This window comes from Giraffa tippelskirchi, chromosome 6 (assembly GCF_054371585.1).
Source record: "Giraffa tippelskirchi isolate mGirTip1 chromosome 6, T2T-mGirTip1v1.2.pri, whole genome shotgun sequence".
In the NCBI taxonomy this organism is placed as follows: Eukaryota; Metazoa; Chordata; class Mammalia; order Artiodactyla; family Giraffidae; genus Giraffa; species Giraffa tippelskirchi.
This window is the reverse complement of record NC_137280.1, coordinates 122,736,001-122,756,834: the sequence shown is the minus strand read 5'-3', so window position 1 is coordinate 122,756,834 and position 20,834 is coordinate 122,736,001. Positions and strand designations below refer to the sequence as shown.

At 39.5% G+C, this 20,834-nt stretch overlaps 2 protein-coding genes across 38 annotated transcripts in view; both read left to right on the top strand.

The window, feature by feature from the left end:
* The window catches only part of BRD8 (bromodomain containing 8), a 31,616-nt gene extending 11,396 nt beyond the window's left edge, over nucleotides 1-20,220 (top strand). For 5 of the 34 annotated variants that reach the window (XM_081500749.1, XM_081500751.1, XM_081500746.1 and 2 more), the window contains 19 exons: nucleotides 107-251; nucleotides 1,107-1,316; nucleotides 1,698-1,978; nucleotides 2,309-2,761; nucleotides 3,075-3,171; nucleotides 3,365-3,411; nucleotides 4,167-4,381; nucleotides 4,564-4,656; nucleotides 4,852-4,920; nucleotides 5,316-5,493; nucleotides 7,671-7,775; nucleotides 8,252-8,296; nucleotides 13,084-13,359; nucleotides 14,147-14,413; nucleotides 15,040-15,200; nucleotides 17,589-17,678; nucleotides 17,777-17,845; nucleotides 19,091-19,268; nucleotides 19,823-20,220. In XM_081500749.1, coding sequence (XP_081356875.1) covers nucleotides 107-251; nucleotides 1,107-1,316; nucleotides 1,698-1,978; nucleotides 2,309-2,761; nucleotides 3,075-3,171; nucleotides 3,365-3,411; nucleotides 4,167-4,381; nucleotides 4,564-4,656; nucleotides 4,852-4,920; nucleotides 5,316-5,493; nucleotides 7,671-7,775; nucleotides 8,252-8,296; nucleotides 13,084-13,359; nucleotides 14,147-14,413; nucleotides 15,040-15,200; nucleotides 17,589-17,678; nucleotides 17,777-17,845; nucleotides 19,091-19,268; nucleotides 19,823-19,873 — 3,030 coding nt within the window. In that variant the 3' untranslated portion in view covers nucleotides 19,874-20,220. Of the gene's footprint in view, nucleotides 1-106; nucleotides 252-1,106; nucleotides 1,317-1,697; nucleotides 1,979-2,308; nucleotides 2,762-3,074; nucleotides 3,172-3,364; nucleotides 3,412-4,166; nucleotides 4,382-4,563; nucleotides 4,657-4,851; nucleotides 4,921-5,315; nucleotides 5,494-6,283; nucleotides 7,284-7,670; nucleotides 7,776-8,251; nucleotides 8,297-9,907; nucleotides 10,267-13,083; nucleotides 13,360-14,146; nucleotides 14,414-15,039; nucleotides 15,201-17,588; nucleotides 17,679-17,776; nucleotides 17,871-19,090; nucleotides 19,269-19,822 lie in introns of those variants that run through there. The other 29 variants (XR_014056868.1, XR_014056863.1, XR_014056869.1 and 26 more) reach the window with 10 other exon arrangements.
* Nucleotides 20,221-20,607: 387 nt separating this feature from the next.
* NME5 (NME/NM23 family member 5) overlaps nucleotides 20,608-20,834 on the top strand; it is a 30,803-nt gene continuing 30,576 nt past the window's right edge. For all 4 annotated transcript variants that reach the window (XM_081500776.1, XM_081500774.1, XM_081500775.1 and 1 more), the window contains exon 1: nucleotides 20,608-20,633. The gene's annotated coding sequence lies outside the window, so the exon portion shown is untranslated. The remainder of the gene's footprint in view (nucleotides 20,634-20,834) is intronic.

Genomic DNA, 20,834 nt, shown 5'->3' with positions numbered 1-20,834 from the left:
TTAACTTTTAGTTTCATGAAGTTTGGCCAACTGCTGGAGCATTTTTTGGGAAGTGGTAATAAAGGAAAGCTTGAGTGTAGCCTTCACCTCTGTTCTTCCCTGGTAGGTCAATGAGAGTGAAATGGCTGTGGCTTCTGGCCACCTGAACAGTACAGGTGTCCTCTTGGAGGTAGGCGGGGTCCTTCCCATGATACATGGTGGGGAGATGCAGCAAACACCCAGCACTGTTGCAGCCTCCCCTGCTGCCTCAGGTAAGTCACTACTTTTCCGTTATCTACTTTGTTTTAGAAATGTTGAACGTGGCATTGATTGCCCTTGGTTTCTAGCTTTTGTATTAAGCAACTGTGAATCCTAGATTTAAAGCCAACCTTGGAGCTGCTTTACCTCTTAAGCCACATGGAGCTTAAAATTATAAATCCATTTCATCTTCAAAATACTGAATATCTTAGATGAACATGGTATAGATTCTATTAAAAATAGTGAAGTTAATGGTGAAGGTGCAAAATCACAGAAGGGTGCTAGGGATACCTGAGACTATAGTATAGGGAGACAAGATTTAGAACTAAAACACTAGCCTTAATAAGTCTCAGGCCTGCCATGCCGTGGGTTTCTGACCTTGGATAGGTAACTTTAACTCTTAAGTCTCAATTTCCTCTTTTATTAGTTGCAATATATATACTTCTCAAGGATGTAGTAAGAATTAAATGAGGTAGAAAATGTAAAGCAAAAAAGAGTTTTATAAAATGCCAAGCGTTAGATTTTGGTGTTTGAGTGATGTTACATTTGGGTGGTTTATAGCATGCTTAACTTCAGTAGAAGTGACAGATTTACTCATACCATTTTTATTTGTTTGTTTGTTTTTAAATTGCCCCTCATTTTTCATATGAGTTGTGTATTCTAGTGCTTTGAGTCATTCCTAACTTGGCAGATGATCTTAAGTAAGATTTGGAAAAGTAAGGATATAGATAATGAGCTTATTTAACAGAGGAGTTGCTTTCATCCTTTGAGTCTAAATTTTTTCTTGGTTGAGTCTTAAAGTGGCTATTATTTGCTTCTTGTTCATGTGCTTTCTTCTTACCTCGTTTGTGTGCCTCTTTGTCTGTTAGGTACTCCCACTCTTTCCCGGCTTTTAGAAGCTGGTCCTACACAGTTCACCACACCTCTTGCTTCCTTCACTACTGTTGCCAGTGAACCTCCAGTTAAACTTGTGGCACCCCCTGTAGAGTCTGTATCCCAGGCTACCATTGTCATGATGCCTGCGCTGCCAGCACCATCCTCTGTTCCGGCTGTCTCCACTCCTGAGAGTGTAGCTCCAGGTGCGTCCTTGACCCACGCCCTGAGCAGCAACTAGATCCAAAATTTCATTTTGAGCTTCATTTAGAGAAAGGTGACCAAGAGCATTAGCTTCTGTTCTCTGTAGACATGTACTATCTTTATCCTTACAAAAACAAGGATATAAGAAGAAGTGGGTGGGCATTTATTCATTGGTGAAAAGGACTAAGTGTACACATATAAGTGGGCCTGAGAATGTGTTCTCACCTTTCTAGATAAAACTGAGGAGAAGAAAACATAGGCAGATGTAAGATAACTTCTGCTGAGCTTAAGTGTATGGGTACTTGACATCTGTCTAAGCTTTGCCGTGATCTCCAGTTGGGCAGTTGGTAACAAGCTTCTGAGATGGTTTTCCTGTTATTCAGTGACTCAGCCTGACACCTGTGTTCCCATGGAGGCTGTGGGGGATCCACATACTGTGACTGTTTCCATGGATAGCAGTGAAATCTCCATGATCATCAATTCTATCAAAGAAGAATGTTTCCGATCAGGGGTAGCAGAGGCCCCTGGAGGATCAAAGGCTCCCAGCATTGATGGAAAGGAAGATTTAGATCTGGCTGAGAAGATGGATATTGCGGTATCTTACACAGGTGAAGAGCTGGATTTTGAGACTGTTGGGGACATCATTGCCATCATTGAGGACAAGGTAACTATTCAGCAAAGCCCCAAGGAATGTCTCATGGGTCCTACATAGACTTCTCTCCTCAGCTTCTCCTTGCAGTAAGAATTACATAAACAGCTCTCTTGCTTCTTCCCATCTCCATCTCTGTAGTCTCAAAGCCCTTTGATGCTGACATACTAGTCATCTGCCCAACCTACTGGTTTGCACCAGACAGGTGCCTGTACATTGGTTGCTTCTTCTACCTGGAGAAGATGGAGAGAGAAGCTCAGATTCAGGCCATCTCATTGGGTGCTAATGAATTGAGGGACTTGGGCTTATTTTTGTGACTTCAACAGTGTATGTATTATGGGACAGGTAGATGATCATCCCGAAGTGCTGGATGTGGCAGCAGTGGAAGCAGCACTGTCATTCTGTGAAGAGAATGATGATCCCCAGTCCCTGCCTGGCCCCTGGGAGCACTCTATCCAGCAGGAACGGGATAAGCCAGTACCTCTCTCTGCACCAGAGATGACAGTCAAGCAAGAGAGGCTGGACTTTGAAGACACAGAAAGCAAAGGAATCCATGAACTGGTGGACATCAGGGAGCCCAGTGTTGAGATCAAAATGGAACCTGCAGAACCAGAGCAAGGCATTTCAGGGGCTGAAATGGTATCTGGAGTTGTTCCAGCCACAAATATGGAGCCACCAGAAATCAGGAGTCAGGACATAGACGAGGAACCGCGAAGTATAGCAACCGGAGAAATTACTGAAGCAGATGTTTCCAGCAGGAAAGGTGATGAGACTCCACTTGCAGCAGTGAAGACAGAGGTATTTAAGATCAGGGGCTTGGCAGGGGGTTGGGAGAGGGTGGAGGGTTATACCTTATGTAAGAAGTGACAGTTTGGGCCTTTGGTTTTCCTGTTGTATTCCTGAGTTCTGACATGTTGGTGTCCAAAGCCCGTAGGTATGATCAGTGCTATATATATTTACTTAACCGTGTTCCTATTAAGGTGACCATTAGAATCATATTTCATGGGTAAGACTTAGAATTTCTTGTATAGTTTCATCATCATTGAAGAATAAAGTAGAAGCTATAGCGATTTACCAGGACTTAAGGTACTTTTTCTGTTTTGGTCTTCAGGCATCCCCTGAAAGCATGTTGTCTCCATCACATGTTGTCTCAAATCCCATTGAAGATCCTTTAGAGGCAGAGACTCAGCACAAGTTTGAAATGTCAGGTAAATAAATAATAAAGCCAGGAAATACGTACTCTGTAACTATAAATCATTTGCTTTGGCTTCTGAGGGATTGTGGGTTGTGGAGGAGATAGAGTAGGTCAGCATGGAAAGGAGAGCTGCAGGGGATTATTGTCCATAGGAAGGGGAGGGCTAAGGTGGAAAAATCTTCAGGTAGTCTTTCTCTCCTCTGCAGACTCATTGAAAGAAGAATCAGGGACTATTTTTGGAAGCCAGATAAAGGTATTTCAGACTTTTCTTTATTCCTCTTGCTGTGTGACTAGATTTCCCTATAGCACTACCTTTTTAATGAATTTCAGTAAACTCACATCTTTATTCTCTGAGATGAGACTGGTTAAGGAGTTACATGGGGAAAAGCTGCAGTGGACAGTTAGGCATAGTGGGAATACTGTGGCAAGATGTGCTTCCTATCTGAAAGAGTTTATGACTATCACACAGACCCTTCTTGGCATATAATGTACAGAGAAACTTTGATACATTCAGAAGATTTGGAGTGAGTAGGGATAACAGAGCCAGGGAGAGCATATAGGAAATCAGATTATTATACAGAGAAAGTCATCCGAAGTTTTCTTTTTAGAATTACTAAAGCAGTAGTAACAAACAGACTTAAAGTAATACGATGTCAGCTTGCTCCATCAGATGAGAGACAAAATAAAAACTATTTTTGATAATTTGTACCCAGGGTCAGAGTTCCTCTCAAGAGCAAGGGGAAAGAAGGAACGCCTCTTAGCTTAGTCTTAAGTAAGTAGCTTTTTTTTTCTTCCTTTTAAAAAGATCCTGGGTCTTATTCTTTGTCCAGGTTCTAAATTACTTGATCAATCAATATCTGTAAGTAGATGGTAGTATAAGTGATAGAGGGCTCAGTCAGGAAATAGTGTGAGGCCATTTTCTAGAACAAACAGATCATGTTTAATGATGCTTTGCTAGATAGTTTTGCTTTTCTTTCAATTTGTTGACTGGAACACACTATGTCTAAGGATGCCCCAGGTGAGGATGAGGAGGAAGATGGAGTCAGTGAAGCAGCAAGCCTAGAGGAGCCTAAGGAAGAAGATCAAGGAGAAGGCTATTTGTCAGAAATGGATAACGAACCCCCTGTGAGTGAGAGTGACGATGGCTTTAGCATTCACAATGCTACGCTGCAGTCCCACACACTGGCAGACTCCATCCCCAGCAGCCCTGCTTCTTCACAGTTGTGAGTATTAGCGATTCTTTCTTTGAGGTCAAGGCAGTGAAGGTGAGAAGTAGGAGACGATCTTTTCTTTAGTCTTACTTTTTCATCTTCACTTTCTTGGCCTGAACAAACATTTGATAAATAGTTAGAACTTTTTTTTTGGACTTATACCAAGTGGGACTCTCCTATTTCTTTTATTACAGCTCTGTGTGTAGTGAGGATCAGGAAGCTATTCAGGCACAGAAAATCTGGAAGAAAGCCATCATGCTTGTATGGAGAGCTGCAGCTAATCATAGGTGAGTGGGCTTTACCAGTTAATAGGAACATTTTCTCCTGCTCTTCCTCATTGTTGGTAACTAGAAAAGTCTAAATAGACTTATATATGACTGATAGCATTGGCTCTTAAAACCTTCAGCCCTTTAGATCAAGTTCCATTACTTGCACTCCTTGGAGGAAAAGTTAGTAATTGGCACCAAATTCTTTTTGGACAGGTATGCCAATGTCTTCCTGCAGCCTGTTACAGATGACATAGCACCTGGCTACCACAGCATTGTACAGAGGTAAGCCGTGACCTATTCAGCCTGCTGACTTGGCCTGAATTGTAAATTTTCCAGTCTTAGTGGACTTTTCTATAGACAGAAAGTTTAAAGCAAATTTTATTTGATGTAATGTAATATAATTTGATGTAATGATGGACTACTAAGCTAATTATTTCATTGACTGGATCATTGAGTCTAAAAAGAATTAACCCCCTTTATTACCTTTCTTAATACTTACTGTACAGGCTGACTTTTTGTTTTTATGTTAAGTACTTGTTTTAGGGCTTTATATTTGAGTCCTGGCAGCTGGGACTGAAAGTATATGTTAGTAAGAGTATATGGTAATAATACATTCAAAGATCCTGTTGAGTCCTCTTTCCCTCTCTGCTCCCATTTTCCCCTGCTCTGTTTTTTAGGCCTATGGATTTGTCAACTATTAAGAAAAACATTGAAAACGGACTGATCCGCAGCACAGCTGAATTTCAGCGTGACATTATGCTGATGTTCCAGAATGCTGTGATGTATAATAGCTCAGACCACGATGTCTATCATATGGCAGTAGAAATGCAGCGAGATGTTTTGGAGCAGATCCAGGTACTTTGAGTATCCTGAGTGTTTTAAATTATTCAAGAGAAGGATTTGTGTTGATGTTAGGAAGGGGTGCTAGGATTTTTACTTGAAATAGCCATCAGGAACACAGTACAATTTTGTTCTCGCTGCAGCTATGTTGGTTTTCTCATGTTGGTTTGCTAAACGAGTTGTGAGGAAATATTCTACCTTTCTTGGGCATATATCAATAAAATTTTTATAAAACGGTGAATGTTTATTTTTAAGTGACATAAAGTATGTACATGGTAGACAGCCCTTTTCATTGCAGGGGACCTACTTCTATCATGTAGTTGCATTACCAGGCACCCTTTGGGTATTGAACTTGGAGGGATGTTGTCTGTCTCTACAGACAGATAATGATTAGTGCCTAGTGATTACTTAAGTTGCTTCAGTTCATCTAGTTTTATTCTTTCTCATTTTCAATCTTAGAGCATGTAGATTTGTTTTTAAGGATTTTTTTTCTTTAATTGAAGTATAGTTAATTTACAGTGTTGTGTTAGTCTCAAGTGGACAGCAGATTGAGTCCGTTTTTTTATATATATTAGTTTGGTGCAAAAGTAATTGCAGTTTTGCATTATTGAACTTTGCCATTTGATATTGGAATACATTCTTAAATTTGTTAAATAAATGTGGTTTTGTTATACATCATTTTAATGCATGTTTCTTGCTTTATATTTTTTGCTAATGACATTACTTGCCGTGTGTTTTATATTTATTTTAGACTATGGAAATGATGTTAGACAAAAAGCAAATTCAAGCAATTTTCTTATTCGAGTTCAAAATAGGTCATAAGGCAGCAGAGACAATTTACAACCCCAACAACGCATTTGCCCCAAGAATTGCTAACAAACGTACAGTGCAGTGGTGGTTCAAGAAGTTTCGCAAAGGAGATGAGAGCCTTGAAGATGAGGAGCTTAGTGGCTGGCCATGGAAAGTTGACAGTGACCAATTGAGAGCCATCATCGAAGCTGATTCTCTTACAACTGCACGAGAAGTTGCCAAAGAACTCAACATTGACCATTCTATGGTCGTTCAGAATTTGAAGGAAATTGGAAAGGTGAAAAAGCTTGATAAGTGGGTGCCTCCTGAGCTGACCGCAAATCAAAAAAATCGTTTTGAAGTGTTGTCTTCTCTTACTCCACACAACAACAACAGACCATTTCTTGATCGGATTGTGGCATGCGACAATAAGTGGATTTTATATAACAGCAGGCGACAACCAGCTCAGTGGCTGGACTAAGAAGAAGCTCCAAAGCACCACTCAAAGCTGAACTTGCACCAGAAACAGGTCACGGTCACTGTTTGATGGTCTGCTACCCATCTGATCCACTGCAGCTTTCTGAATCCCTGTGAAACCATCACATCTGAGAAGTATACTCAGCAGATCGATGAGATCCACCAAAAATTGTAACTCCTGCAGTAGGCATTGGTCAATAGAAAGGGCCCAGTTCTTATCCATGACAATGCCCAACTGCAAATCACACAACCACCACTTCAAAAGTTGAACGAATTGGGCTGTGAAGTTTTGCCTTATCTGCCATATTCTCCTGACCTCTCGCCAACTGACTACCACTTCTTCAAGCATCTCAACAACTTTTTGTAGGGAAAGTGCTTCCACAACCAGCAGGAGGCAGAAAATGCTCCCCCAAGAGTTTGGTGAATCCCAAAGCACAAGTTTTTACGCTATAGAAATAAACTTTATTTCTCATTGGCAAAAATGTGTTGATTGTAATGGTTCCTATTTTGATCAATAAAGATGTGTTTGAGCCTGGTTATAATGATTTAAAATTCATGGTCTGAAACCACAATTAACATTTGCACCAACCTAATATATATGTTCTTTTTCAAATTCTTTTCCATTATAGATTATTATTAGATAACTTGAGTATATATAGTTCCGTGTTTTATACAGTTAGAGCATAGAGATTTTGATGCTGCATTGTAGCAACAACAAAAACTTAGAGCCATTTGGCATTTTCTGATTCTTTATCATATGCAAGAAGAATTAAAACCTAATGTGCTAAACTTCTAATTAGTAGATGTATTTGAATGGTGTTTGCGGAAGGGTACCATAGTCCTATTTACAAAGCCTAAGGTGTCTTCATTCTTCCTTGATGGATCGATCAGGTCTCTAGGGCCAACTCTGTTTCTTCTCCCTACAGCAATTCCTGGCCACACAGTTGATTATGCAAACCTCTGAGTCTGGGATCAGTGCTAAAAGTCTTCGAGGCAGAGATTCTACCCGCAAACAGGATGCTTCAGAGAAGGTGAGGAGACCAAGGAAGAGCATGTGTGCCAGTGTTCCAGTGATAGAAGTCTGAAGCATCCAAGGAACCTTATGTTACTACTTGGTACTGCCAGGCTTCTACATTCCAGTGGTATACAGACATCAAGATCTTAAAATGGTAGTTGTTTGCTCCCATCAGACATTGAAGAAATCTGCTGTGACTGAAAGACTCAGTCACATGGGGGAAATTGTGAGCCGAGTGAATGAATTATTATCTCCTCTGGAAGAGTGCCCACAAGTTGGGAGAAATGACTTAGCTTGTAGCATTTGGGGGCCATCAGTTCCTATTCCAGAGGCATAATGGCCAGATTGCTTTTGGATCTCTTTCCTCTTATTCTTGAGTTTTAAAATTTTGTCTTGGTGTGCGTGGTGCTTGTGTCTCTGTCCTGAGGTTTGGGGTGCTTGCAGCTGAGAGTTTCTGTGGAACCTGATCAGTGTTTGTTTGTCCTCTAACAGGACAGTGTCCCCATGGGCTCTCCTGCCTTCCTTCTCTCTCTCTTTGTAAGTATTGAATGGCTGCAAGGGGTGGTGTTGCCACAAAGATTCTCAGCTCTTGCTGGGGGTGGGTGGCAGAGGGAAATCCAATGTGCAGACTGTGGCAATGTCTCAAACTTCTGTTTATTCAAGTCATCAAATAAGAAACTGCCTCTTCTGCGTTCCTGTCTTTCTGCATGTGTGTGTGTGTGGGCTGGGTAGGGACTGTTTCAAGACTTCACTAAGCTGAAATGAGATATTCTTGGTAAGGATATAGGATGCACCTGCTCCTCATTTCTTGACTTCACCTTTTGACAGTTCTTTTCTTACAAATAGAAGATTGCTCAGAGCAGCAGCTGCTAACTGGCATTTAAAAAGATAACTCTGCGCATGGTTTTTTTTCTTTTCTTTTCCTCTAATAAGAAGTTGCAAGAGTGATGCCTGATACATAAACATCCAGTAAAATTTAAGATAAAGATCTCAGTAACAATGACCCCTACGTTTAGTAGTGGCTGGTGGAATTAGAGATAAGCTTAATAAAGCTAACCTAAAGACTTCTTTCTTTTCCTCTCTGATTTGAACAAACCTTTGACTGTGTCCATTACGAGGCACTAATTCATGGTATAATGAAGGGATATCAGCGTAGAAAACCATATGATTTTAAAACTCACTGAATTTTCTCTTGGAGCCTTGTTTTCTCATCTGTGTGACGGAGATAATATAATGAGATACCTGTCCAGCCTACCTCACAGGGATGTTGTGAGGATAAAATGAAATAATAGGTGTAAAACTGGCTTGAAAAAAAAATTAAAGTGTTACACAAATGCAAGGGTGTTATTTTTATACTTAATGTTGTCTCAGAGGCAACTTGTGTTCATGAGCTCTAAGAAGTCCTTGCATATTAGAAATGTAAAAATGGCCTGGCCCAGCTAAAGTGTTCACTAGCTCATCTTACCTACAGGCCTCAGCCTCTACAACAAACAGAACACTGTAGTCTCCATTCTTTCTTACTGGCCTTTAACAGTGACTCTGTATCGCGAAGCAATTGACTGGTTGTTGCAAGGCTGGTTAATAGAATCTTTTATCTATTGAAGACAGCAAAGTATTGCACAAGAGGAAGGAGCTGGGCTGCAGGGAGAGAGCAGCATATGGAAAGAAGCTTTCTGATTGTCCTGATCTCATGGAAAACAACTCAGGAGGTGCTAGGGAACTAGTGCCAGGGTCAGTCTGCAGGAAAGGCCTTTCTTATAGGGATCAACAGCTGGACAGGTATGTTAGCCAAGAATCTCACTATCCACTGCCCTTTCTGGCTCTCACACCCATCTTTTACTCTTCTTGTTCCTTTGCACATCATTTGGGGCCAGGGTGGGATGACTCAGTCATTCTGTGGGACCCCAGGGCAAGAGCAAGGTACTCTGTCCTTTATTTCTTCTCACATACTACTAGACGATGCTTTTTAGCCCACTCTGTGGGAAGACAGATAAATGCCCTTCATTCCCTGGATTTTTCTGTTGATTCCTGCCCCGCCCCCCCCACTTTTCCCCCTAAAACCAGATCCCCAGCATTCTTGTTGCATCTTCTCCCTTACATCATAGGTAACTCATTCATGCTCCCTTTCTTTATCTGCCTGTCATCTAGGATGGGGGAACCAGGGGGCGCCGCTGTGCCATTGAAGCAGATATGAAGATGAAAAAGTGAAGCCTCTGAACCTGAAACAGAAGTAAAGATATCGCTTGGGCTTGTGGCCCAGTTTCAGAAGTTGAAGTTACAGAAGAGGAGGTGCCTGGGCCCCATGACATAAGCTGGGAAAATCTCTCTCAGAGAGTTGGAGTAGCACAATTGCCTGTTTTAGGGCAAAAATCATGGGCTGTGTTAATGTCCCGATGTGTTGCTAGCAGGTTGTAGCTAGTTTGTACTGTCTTGTGAAGTGTACAGACTTTAAAAACAAAAACCTGTGAAATGTGTATTTACACAATAAACTCTGAAAGATAAGAAAACTAGCCTTTGGTGTGTTCTTAGAGTATGTGAGTGTGTGTGTAAAACTTGTGATTTGTTCTGCATGGTAACTTGAATCATTTGTGGAATGAGATTGTTAGAGGGGGAGAGTGGTCTTATAATATGAACTGTTCTACTACAGGTCAGAGAATGTAAGTAACCAAGATTGAGTTTATAATATTTAAAAGTATTGCATTATGCAGTCAGGATGGTTTTACTCAGCTTTTCTTGAATGATTGGGAAAACTTAAGGTTTTCAGTGTTCTGTTCATGGCGTTGTTGAAAGAAGATTAAAGCATGAATACAGATATCATTTTTATCCTCAGCATTTGTTCTATTTATTACTATCTTTGTAGGTGGTGGTTCTATTATTTAGTTTTGGCTGCACTGGGTCATTGTTGCTTTGTGTGGGTTTTCTCTAATTGCGGAGAGTGGGGGCTTCTCATTTTGGTGGTTTCGCCTTGTTCTAGGCGTGCGGGCTTCAGTAGTTGTGGCTTGAGGGTTCCAGAGCGCAGGCTCAACAGTTGTGGCACACAAGCTCAATTGCTCCATGGCGTGTGGGATCTTCCTGGACCCAGGGATCAAACTTGTGTCCCCTGCACTGGCAGGTGGATTTTTATCCACTGTGCCTCCAGGGAAGTCCTGTAGGTGGTATTTCTTGAATAGTATATTATTTCTTTTCTATATATTTCTATGTGTAGAGTTCTTGTATATTTTAGAATTCATAACATTACTATTGGAAGATTTAACTCAGTTATCAAATTTATCACCTGAGTTTATTCCAACTTTTGTTGCTAAATAAAAATTAGATCAGTGAAATGAGGTATTTGTGAGCTTTTTATTAAAAAGAGTTGGAAATTCGTAGGGTATTTAGTATTTTGAGCATTCTTGAGAAAGATATGGAACTTTATGATTGGAAATCATAGATCTTTTTTTGGCTTAAATAAAAATATAAAGCTGGTTAGAATGATAAGGAAGTAGAAGATATACATCTTTGTGAGTGATAGAAAGTCAATCCAGGAGTTAGAAAACTTTAATTACAGTATAGTCCCAAAGCGATATACAAACGTGTGTGATCTAAGCAATGGAGTCCTAAAAGTTGGAGAAGTTAGTGGAGGAGGAGGTCCATTAAAGGACACAGATTTTGGGTTGGTAGAGAATGTGATTCATAAGCTTAAGCAAGCTAAATTAAGGTAGAGGTCTCTGAGATGGGAACAATAAGACTAATTAAGGATTGTATTAAGGAATAGTGAATTACAGGAACCAAGATAAAGGGACAAAATTGGGCTTGATTTCTGGAGGACTTTGACAGACTTGAGAAATTTATATTTGAGGTATCTATTGTAAAGCATTGACTTCCCTGGTGGCTCAGATGGGAAAGTGTCTGCTACAATGTGGGAGACCCAGGTTCGATCCCTGGGTTGGGAAGATCCTCTGGAGAAGGAAATGGCAACCCACTCCAGCACTCTTGCCTGGAAAATCCCATGGATGGAGAAGCGTGGTGGGCTACAGTCCATGGAGTTGCAAAGAGTTGGACATGACTGAGTGACTTCACTTTCACTTTCATTGTAAAGCGTTAAATAAGGAAACTTTGTTCAGAGCAGGTTGGATTAAAAATAGAGAAACTGACCAGGAGGCTATCACATTTGTTCAGGAATATTCAGGATGGGCAGTGAGAAAAATTATCATGGAAGAAAATTGGGAAGTGGACTTGTTTAATGAATGTAAGAGAAGAAAGACTCAGGACTAAGAAAATAGTGATGGTAGGCATAAGGAATTTAGGGAGAGCAAATGGTTTGGGGTGCTTCCTTGATAGCTCAGTTGGTAGAGAATCTGCCTGCAATACAGGAGACCCCAGTTCAATTCCTGGGTCGGGAAGATCCCCTGGAGAAAGGGATAGACTACCCACTCCAGTATACTGGCCTAGAGAATTCATGGACTGTATAGTCCATGGGCTCACAAAGAGTCGGACATGATTGAACGACTTTCACTTTCAAATGGTTTGTGAGATGTTCAGAAAAGTGATTTTAGTGTTTTAGAAGAGGTGAAGGAGATGGTAGGGCACCTGAAGGGAATCGGCCTTTGGGTACATGGAGAAATGATGCAAGAATGCATATAAAAAGTAAAAGTGGAGCGATTTGGAAGCCACCTTAAAGATTAAAGTTAAAACCTCAAAATAGCTACATTTCTTTTTTTTTTTTTTGTTAAAGACACAGTAAGGAAGCAGAGATCCAAACAAGAACATAGAAAGTTGTAAAGGGAGAGGACAAAGTGGTAAGAAAACCAGGAGTGCAGTGTAATGAAAGCAAGGAAAGATATTTTAAAAACTTGATGTTGCAGTTCTCTTTCTGAGAAGTGAAAGCTGAATATCACTAGAAGGATGCTGCAGGTAATTGTAAAGCATGCTTTGAGGATTTAATGGTTGATAGGTTAAAAATGTCTATATGCTGAGGAAAACACCCCATGTGCATCTTATTTGTTGCCTTGCAATTGAGTTTAAGGGTGATTTGGAATAGAGGAGTTCAGCTAGCTATGTTCCAGTTTTTTCTCTTCTTTCAGAGTATGAAGAGTCTAAGAACAAATACTTATTGGGTAATATTTCTATTGTACTGTTTGACATAGGGCTTTTTCTTTATTCCCAATAACAGGTCATTTTTTCTCCTGATGTCTCTCTTCAGCTAGATATTACTCTTCCTAATGATGAGTAGAAAAAAATTTCTGACCTGTTATCTTTCTACCAAAATTGGGAGATGGAAATGCCATAGAAATACTGATTTGAGTGTATTTAATGCATTTTTTTTTCTGTGTATTTATTTACAGATGGGGCATGGCTGGGGTTGGTTGGATTCTGAACAAGACTATCCCAACGACTCTGAGTTGAGCAATGACTGCAGGTCCCTCTTCAGCTCATGGAACTCCAGTTTTGATCTTGATGTGGGCAGCTGGAGGGAAACTGAGGAGCTGGGGGCTGAGGAACTAGAGGAAAGCAGCCCAGGGAGAGAAGCTAGTGAGCTGCTTGTGAGGGACGGAGGCAGTGAGGAATCTCAGGAAGGGGCAGAGCAAGTCAGCCGCCAGAACCTCTTCTTTCTCTCTGAGGTAATGGGAAGCCATTATTTCCAAAGGTGGAAGAGTGTCAACTTGCTAAGAGAATGCTTACCCAAACATATTTCTACCACTCTGTATATTGTTTACTAAAATATAAGGTCTATGTTGGCCAGAATTGAGTTAATTGCTGTGTCTCCAGCACTTGGTGCTGATACAAAGCATGTCCCAAATATGTACTTTTTGACTGTTCTAAGAGCCCAGTCTTTATGAGCCTGAATCATAGGAATTTCTGTATGTATGACTGTCTTAGGAGGATCCTTGCAATCCATTCTTTCATACTCATGTGAGGTAACACTTGCCCAGACTCCCCTGTAAGTTTATAATGTTAAGACTTCTGGGCAGTATTTTGCAGTGTTTTTATTTCCCTGGTTAAGGGCTGAGGACCAGAAATAAACAGACTGGACAGAGAGTTTATGTGGCAACTATACATATTCAGGAGAACCTAGGTCAAGATCAGTAAGAATCCAGTTTGTGGCAGAGTTTTCAGCAGTTTTTTAGATAATCATTACCAGTTGATTGGAGTTGACACTTGAGATGGAAAATTAGAACTTTAGCTTTTTGAGGCAAGAATCATGTCTATCTTGTTTACTGTTAAGTCCCTACCAACTAGCCCAGTGCCTATGTGTATAAGATATTTGATAAATTTAAAAAGACTGAATGAATCAATTAACCCTACCATCTCAGTCACAGTGGCAGTGTAATGATGTGGCATTATTAATATGTAGATAATCATTTCCACTGATGTTCTTATACATCTAACAATAAACTATGGTTGCAGGTAGCTTATTTAATGGAGCCGTTGTGCATTAGCAGCAAAGAATCAAGTGAAGGCTGCTGCCCTTTATCTGGTCCCAGACAAGCAGCAAGGGAAATTGAAGCTGCTGAAGGAGAGGGGGAGCCCTACAGAGAACCTGAAGAACTTTCAGCCAAGGAAGACCTGTTAGTTGCTGAGAAGCCATCACTGGGAGAAAATGGAAGGCCAGAGGTGACTCCACCTCCCTCAGATATTTTGGCACTTCAGGAACAATCCACAGAGAGCGAAGAGGTATAAGTGAATAACTTAAACCAGCTGTCGGATCGATCCTGTGCACAGACAGAGCAGAATGGTTAGAGCACATAGGCTAACTCCAGAGTTCAATTACTTGGGTCTTAAATCCTGGTTTTAGCATCAGCTGTGTAGGCTTAGGCATGTTAGTGAATATTTTAGAATCTCAGTTTTCTCTGCTGAAATGAAGTAATAGTGTTCTGTCTCATAGGTATGCTGTGAGGATTAGATGAATAATTCACGTGCAGCACTTAGCACAGTACCTGGCTCATTCATAGTAAGCCGTCAGTAAAATTTAGAATGCCATTATCATTAATATAATCTGACCAGCTAGAGTGGTTAGCTCCAGGGCAATAAGTAATGACAGTTTTAAAAGAAAACAGCATCTATCTAGAATTGAGTATATTGCTTTTTCATTTCTTGGAGGGCTATAGAGTCAGAGTTCTCGAAGAGTTCTCCATGGCCTTAGGTCTAGTTAAAACACCTTTTTCTAACTTATTCTATAACTTTATTTAACTGACCTCTTCTTACCTTAAGATCAGCCTTCTTTGACCCCATGTAAGAAAAATTACCTTGAAGATAGTAAATACCTTTCTAAACTTTCCTTTGTTTCTTGGCATTCCCAGGGGGGAGTTCAGCAAGAATCCAAAGAGGAGGACCAGGGTGAAGGGTATGTGTCAGAAATGGAGGACCACCGTTCTTCAGGTGAGTTTTGTGATGATGGCTGCAGCATCCAGGAGACTCCTCTGGTGGATATCCTTTTCAGTCGTGCTACCTCCTCAAAGCTGTAAGTATAGATTTTTATCCAAGATTGTTAGGATTCATACTTTTACTTGTGTTTATGCCTATTTGAATTTGTTGCCATGAGCATTGATTACTTTTGTAAACTGAAAAATAGAGTTGGAAAACACTAGAAGTAGAATTAAATACAATTCTACTATATAAATAGTAGCCTCTATGCTTTCACCTTATAAAACAGGAGTGTTTCATCAACATTAAGAATCTCTTTCATAAATAATGCTTGTCTCTGTTTATTCAGGAAATATTAATGAGTCAGATTGTCACTCAAGTCTAATATATAAACTGTACTTTTAAAAATACTAAAACATCTCCTATTAACTTGAAGTTAAAAATTATCTCTAAGATATTATGTCCCTTGTTACATTTTTCACAAGTCTTGGGAAATTGTTTATATATATATATTTTTAACATAAATAACTCTAAGGCCACAGGGCACGTTTTAGGATGTTAATTTTTTTTCAGTAAAGTGAATTTCTTTTTAAATCAGAAAAACAAGGTATTTTTAGTTATGATAACAAATAGTTGCTCTTCTGGGCCTAGTCTGGTGTCTATGTATTGAGAGAAGTCAGCATGAACTGTTCTTTTTTCTTCACTACATCCTAAATCCATTCACATTATCTGTGGTCAGGCAAACCAATAATTATTTTAGCCTAAGGTCTACCACTGAAACATGCATATATATTTTTGTAAATAGTAGATTTCAAATTTTTGTTACACAAATAGAATACAGCTTAAAACCTAGCTTGTTGAAGAATTACTTCTTTGCTTTTCTATAATTCCCTTTGTAAGTATGAGCAGATGGCATATGATGACTATCCCCCAAACAGGAAATCACTAATCTGGAACATTTTTTCTCATGACATTTCAGCATCTTGAAATGCAAACTCCACACTCTTATCTTAGAATTTAGGCTAAACATGAAATCTTTATTAGAAAGCAGTAGATATTAGTAATTGAGTCTGCTTGACTAGATAGCTTAAGGGGAAACAGGTATTTGAGTTCGGTGTTATCATTACGGAAGCTTAAAACTACTTTGAAATATAGACAGTCCCTTGGTCCCTCTCTACTGGCTTCTTCCTTAGTCTGTACTGACTCTCAGGGTAAAGTAGAGCTTTTAGAGTACCACTGTTAAGTCTGCAGGTCCTTTTTACTCCCACAATTTTACTTGTAGTTGCTTGGCGTGCATTCCCAAATAGATGGAAATAAAGGTAAGCAAGGGGTTGTTTCTTAAAATATTGCAAAGGTGATTGATTATGAAGTTACCAAACCTATCGCAGTACATTTTACATAATGGAAATTAATATCTCTTTTGTGGATATATGAACAAAATTGTATCAGAACTAAGGACCTATTGTTTATTCTGGCTGACTGACCAGAAACAAAGGAAGAGGTTTGCTTTGGGCTTTAAATGTCTTGTTCTTGTAGGGTTCTGGGCTTAAGGATAAATTGATTTTTGTGGTATATAATTTAGATACAAGTGAGATATTGCATCATGAAAATGAATTGTTATATGGAGTTGTTCAAACTGGAGTAAGATGAAATATGAGTTTTGTTCAAATGGATGCACACAATATGGTACATAAAGCAAAACGAGGGTGTGAAACCTTAGGTGTGAAGAGAGTCTGTTTAGAAAGAATAAGGCAGTGTATAAAGTATGAAGTGTAACGTGATATTTAACTTTGGAGTAAATAGAAAACTTGCCAACTGGCAAAAATTATAAAATGAAATAAAACATTGAGCAGTTGTACCTCTAAAGAAAAAACTAAATAAATTAGGCAGTTTAGCCCAGAGAAGGAAGGACCATGAGGAGAAATGAATTTGTCTTGGTGTTTTAAAGATTACCATTACAGAAGAGAATGAAAAAGAAAAATATTTAAATTGTATAGCATTCAGGTGAAGTGTGAGAGAATTCCTTGGGATATGAAACCAAGTTTTTTCCTCCCCTCTGGAAATATGGGAGAAATACTTATTAATGTGCCATATTTCTGTATAAAAAGAGGATAAGATTCATTTATCAAATACTCATTTGAGCACTTAATATGTGCCAGGAACTTGGGAGACATCAATAAACAAAGACTACTTTCATAGACCAGTTGTTTAGAGTCACATGTGCTGAAATGCAAGATTGCAAAAGGCACAGGCAGTTGCTTGTAAGAATGTAACAACTTCATTTGATAATAGTGATCAGAAGAGAATACTTATAGTCTGGGGTCCTTTATGGAAGCCTTAAATATGTTTTCATTCCTGTGATGTTATTTCCTTCAGATGTTAGCTAGGGTCACTCTGTGTTGGGGAAAACTCATTGCTTATCTAGGGAGAACAGAATACCAAATGTGAAATTACTGTTTCTTTTCTGTCCTGTTTTATCCCATAGGTCTGATCTATGCCATGGTGATCCTGTTCAGGATCACTTGCTATTAAAGAAGAATCTCCTGCCAGTCTGGAAGATTATAGCCAGTCACAGGTAGGACTCCAAGCCACTCTGGACATTCACAGCCGCTCTTCTTATTTAGGGTGACTTTCTAGAGTTTCTTCATTCTCTCTGGATTTGTCCTTTATCAGGTTCAGCGGTCCATTTCTGAAGCCTGTGTCAGAAAGGCAGGCCCCAGGATACAAGGATGTGGTGAAAAGGTCAGTGGAAAAGGGGTCAAGAAAGGTTGGTTGCTTTTATATCTGTCTTTTCATACTTTATTTTGCATCTGTTAGATTATTTCCTTATTTCATTTACATTACTTAAGCTCAAGATATATTTTATAGCTGAATAAGTTCATAAAGTTATGATAAGTTCAGTCCTTACTTGAGAATGTAAGGAACAACAGGATAAAGAGGCTTTTTTCTCCATTATTGACTTTTCAGTGATATGATCCATTTGTCTTAATCTTACATTAGCCTTTGATAGTTTTTGACACTTATTTTGGAGGAAAACTTTGAAAGGAAAACTGTATTCCTTCAGGCAGTTATAAGTATGCAAGGCAAAGATGGTAATCCAAATGGATGTTACAAACACTGGTTGAAAAAAAAAAAAAAAAAAAAAAACTGGTTGATTGCAGTATTTTGGATTTTTATATCATAGTTCATCTAAAATGCTATCATAAACTAGTGTGTTAATGTGTAAAAGATCATAAAAGAACCTTTGGAGACAGACTCCTTAATTCTGTAGTTGGGAAAACTAAGACTCAGAGGTGATCATGACTTGTCTGTGATCAAAAGTGAATAGCAGAGCTAAAACTAAACTGGAGTCTTACGTCCCAGTTCAGTCCTCTTTCTACTCTGCTGTGCCTTCTCTTATATACCCACTCTCTATTATGTCCCGTTATATAATATTTATCTTAATATTCATTTTATCTTCATGAAAGAAGAAAAAAACTCTGAGATTTTGATTATATAGTAAAAACTGTTGATTAAATACCTAGTATATGACTACACATTGTAAACCGTCAATAACTCCCATGTGACAAATTGATCATTGGAGCTCTTTACAACTTTGATACCACCAACTGTAAAATGTAATGGCTGGTCCTGTGGGCTCTGGAGTCAGGCTGCTTCTGAATTAGAATCTAAGCTGTGTGACTTTGGGCAAGTACCTAACTTCTTTAGATCTCAATTTTCTCTTTGCCAATTGTGATCATGGTACTTATCATATAGGTTTGTTGAGAGGATCAAGTGAGTTAATATAGAAAATACCTAGCATAGCACTTGGCTTATTGTAAGCAGTCATTATGTTAGCTGCTATTGCTGTTTTATTATCTAATGGGGATTGTTATCTTTACTACTGTTTTCATTAAGAGCTGGTTAGTTTTTCAAGAAAGCATGTTAGGTCACCATATCATCCACGTGAAGGTTTGATATCCTCTGGTTTCTCTTGGCCATCTGTAGACCCATGGACTTAACTAGCCTGAAAAGGAATCTGTCCAAGGGACGGATTCGCACCATGGCTCAGTTCCAGCGGGACCTGATGCTGATGTTCCAAAATGCTGTGATGTACAATGACTCTGATCATCATGTATACCATATGGCTGTGGAGATGCAGCGAGAAGTCTTGGAGCAGATTCAGGTACTGTAGGTAGAGAGCTGCAAGAAAAAGGAGTGTAGTTTCTGGAATCTGATTTTAGAAAGTCTTGTGAGAATAAGGGTGATGTTGAAGTGACCTTGTGCTCCCAGAGTTTATGTTTAGAGGTGATTCAAGGACCTGAAGGGTTGACATTGTAACTGCTCCTCTGTGGAACCAGCTTTAATAGATGGTGAAGTAAAATACTCTAGGAAGGCAGGCAGCAGTAAAGAGCTCTTGGAGACCTGGGGATAGATAAGTAAGCAATGGGTGCATCTACTTCCAGAGCCTCAAGTCAGGGGGCTAAACATGAATACCTGAGGCTGGAGTCACTGTCCATTTTTTGACACTATATTGGTATTAATATATGTCCACATTGTCCCATCTATAGGAGATAAGATATGGTAGCCAGAAGAAGACATTCAAGGGTTTCTTTTTTGGGCAGCATCTTATTGATACTTTAAAGAAGAAAACATGGTTGAATCTCTGCAAAGAAAGAAATAAAATTGCATTCAAACCTCCATAAAGATTCATAGCTGTTATCTGCCTTGACCCTGTAGGTGCTGAGTATTTGGTTAGACAAAAGAAGAGACTTAAATAGTCTGGAATGAAAACTAACCAACCCTATGGATGATGAAAAACCTGTTTTGCTAACTTGGAGCTGCTTCCCTGAACTTTTCTGGATTTTGGACCTTTCATTGAGACTCTGACTTATTGAAGATCCCAATACTTGTTTACCATTTCTCTGTTGTCTTTTCTAATAAGAATTGTATCTTAACTTAAAACCAAAGAGTTAAAGGTGCTTGTGGACATGATATAAAGAAAACACAGAAAACTGAGATTTGGGGTTATGCCATATATGTTGCCCACATCTTTGTTCCATAAGGTTAATTTAGAGGTAAATAGATTAAACCTCTTTTACTGCTCTTTAAATAAATGTTATTTCACAAGTCAAAAATTACCTTTTAATGATTATAGAAGCTGGCAGTAGAGGGGATAACACTGGTGAAATATGGAAGGTATCTGACACGGATTTTCTTACATACACTGGAAGGTGCTGGGGGTAGGATGAGGGAGAGTACCTATGATTTATCTCATCATTTGTAAAGTGTAGATAATACAAGTGTCCTTCGAATGACTAGGAGGATGAAATAAAATAAATTATGAGGAAAATGTTAGAAAATATCTATTGCTTTTAAGATTTGCAAGGGGAAAAAAAATCCCTGTGGCGGGTTCCCTTTCTTGGCTAAACGGAGCTAGCCAAAGACTGTGCCGTGCTCTACTGGAATTGGCCCTTTGCAGCCACCGTCTCTAAGCTAGGTTTCTGGTCTCCTAGCAACAATCTGTGACACTAAAGGAGCCCAAGCTAAGGTGAGTGCCCAGATGAGGGCCGGACTCTGAAGGAATCTGGGGGTGCAGCCCACAGAGATTCAGGGGACCCAGGAATTCTGCTTTCCAGCCAGTCCTGACCCTAAGCGTCCTGGTGGCGGGATGGGGTGGGGAGACAGTGTGTGTGTGTGCACTGTGGAGGGTGGTGCTGAGTAGGGTGGAGAGTTGCAGACCTAGTCTCCT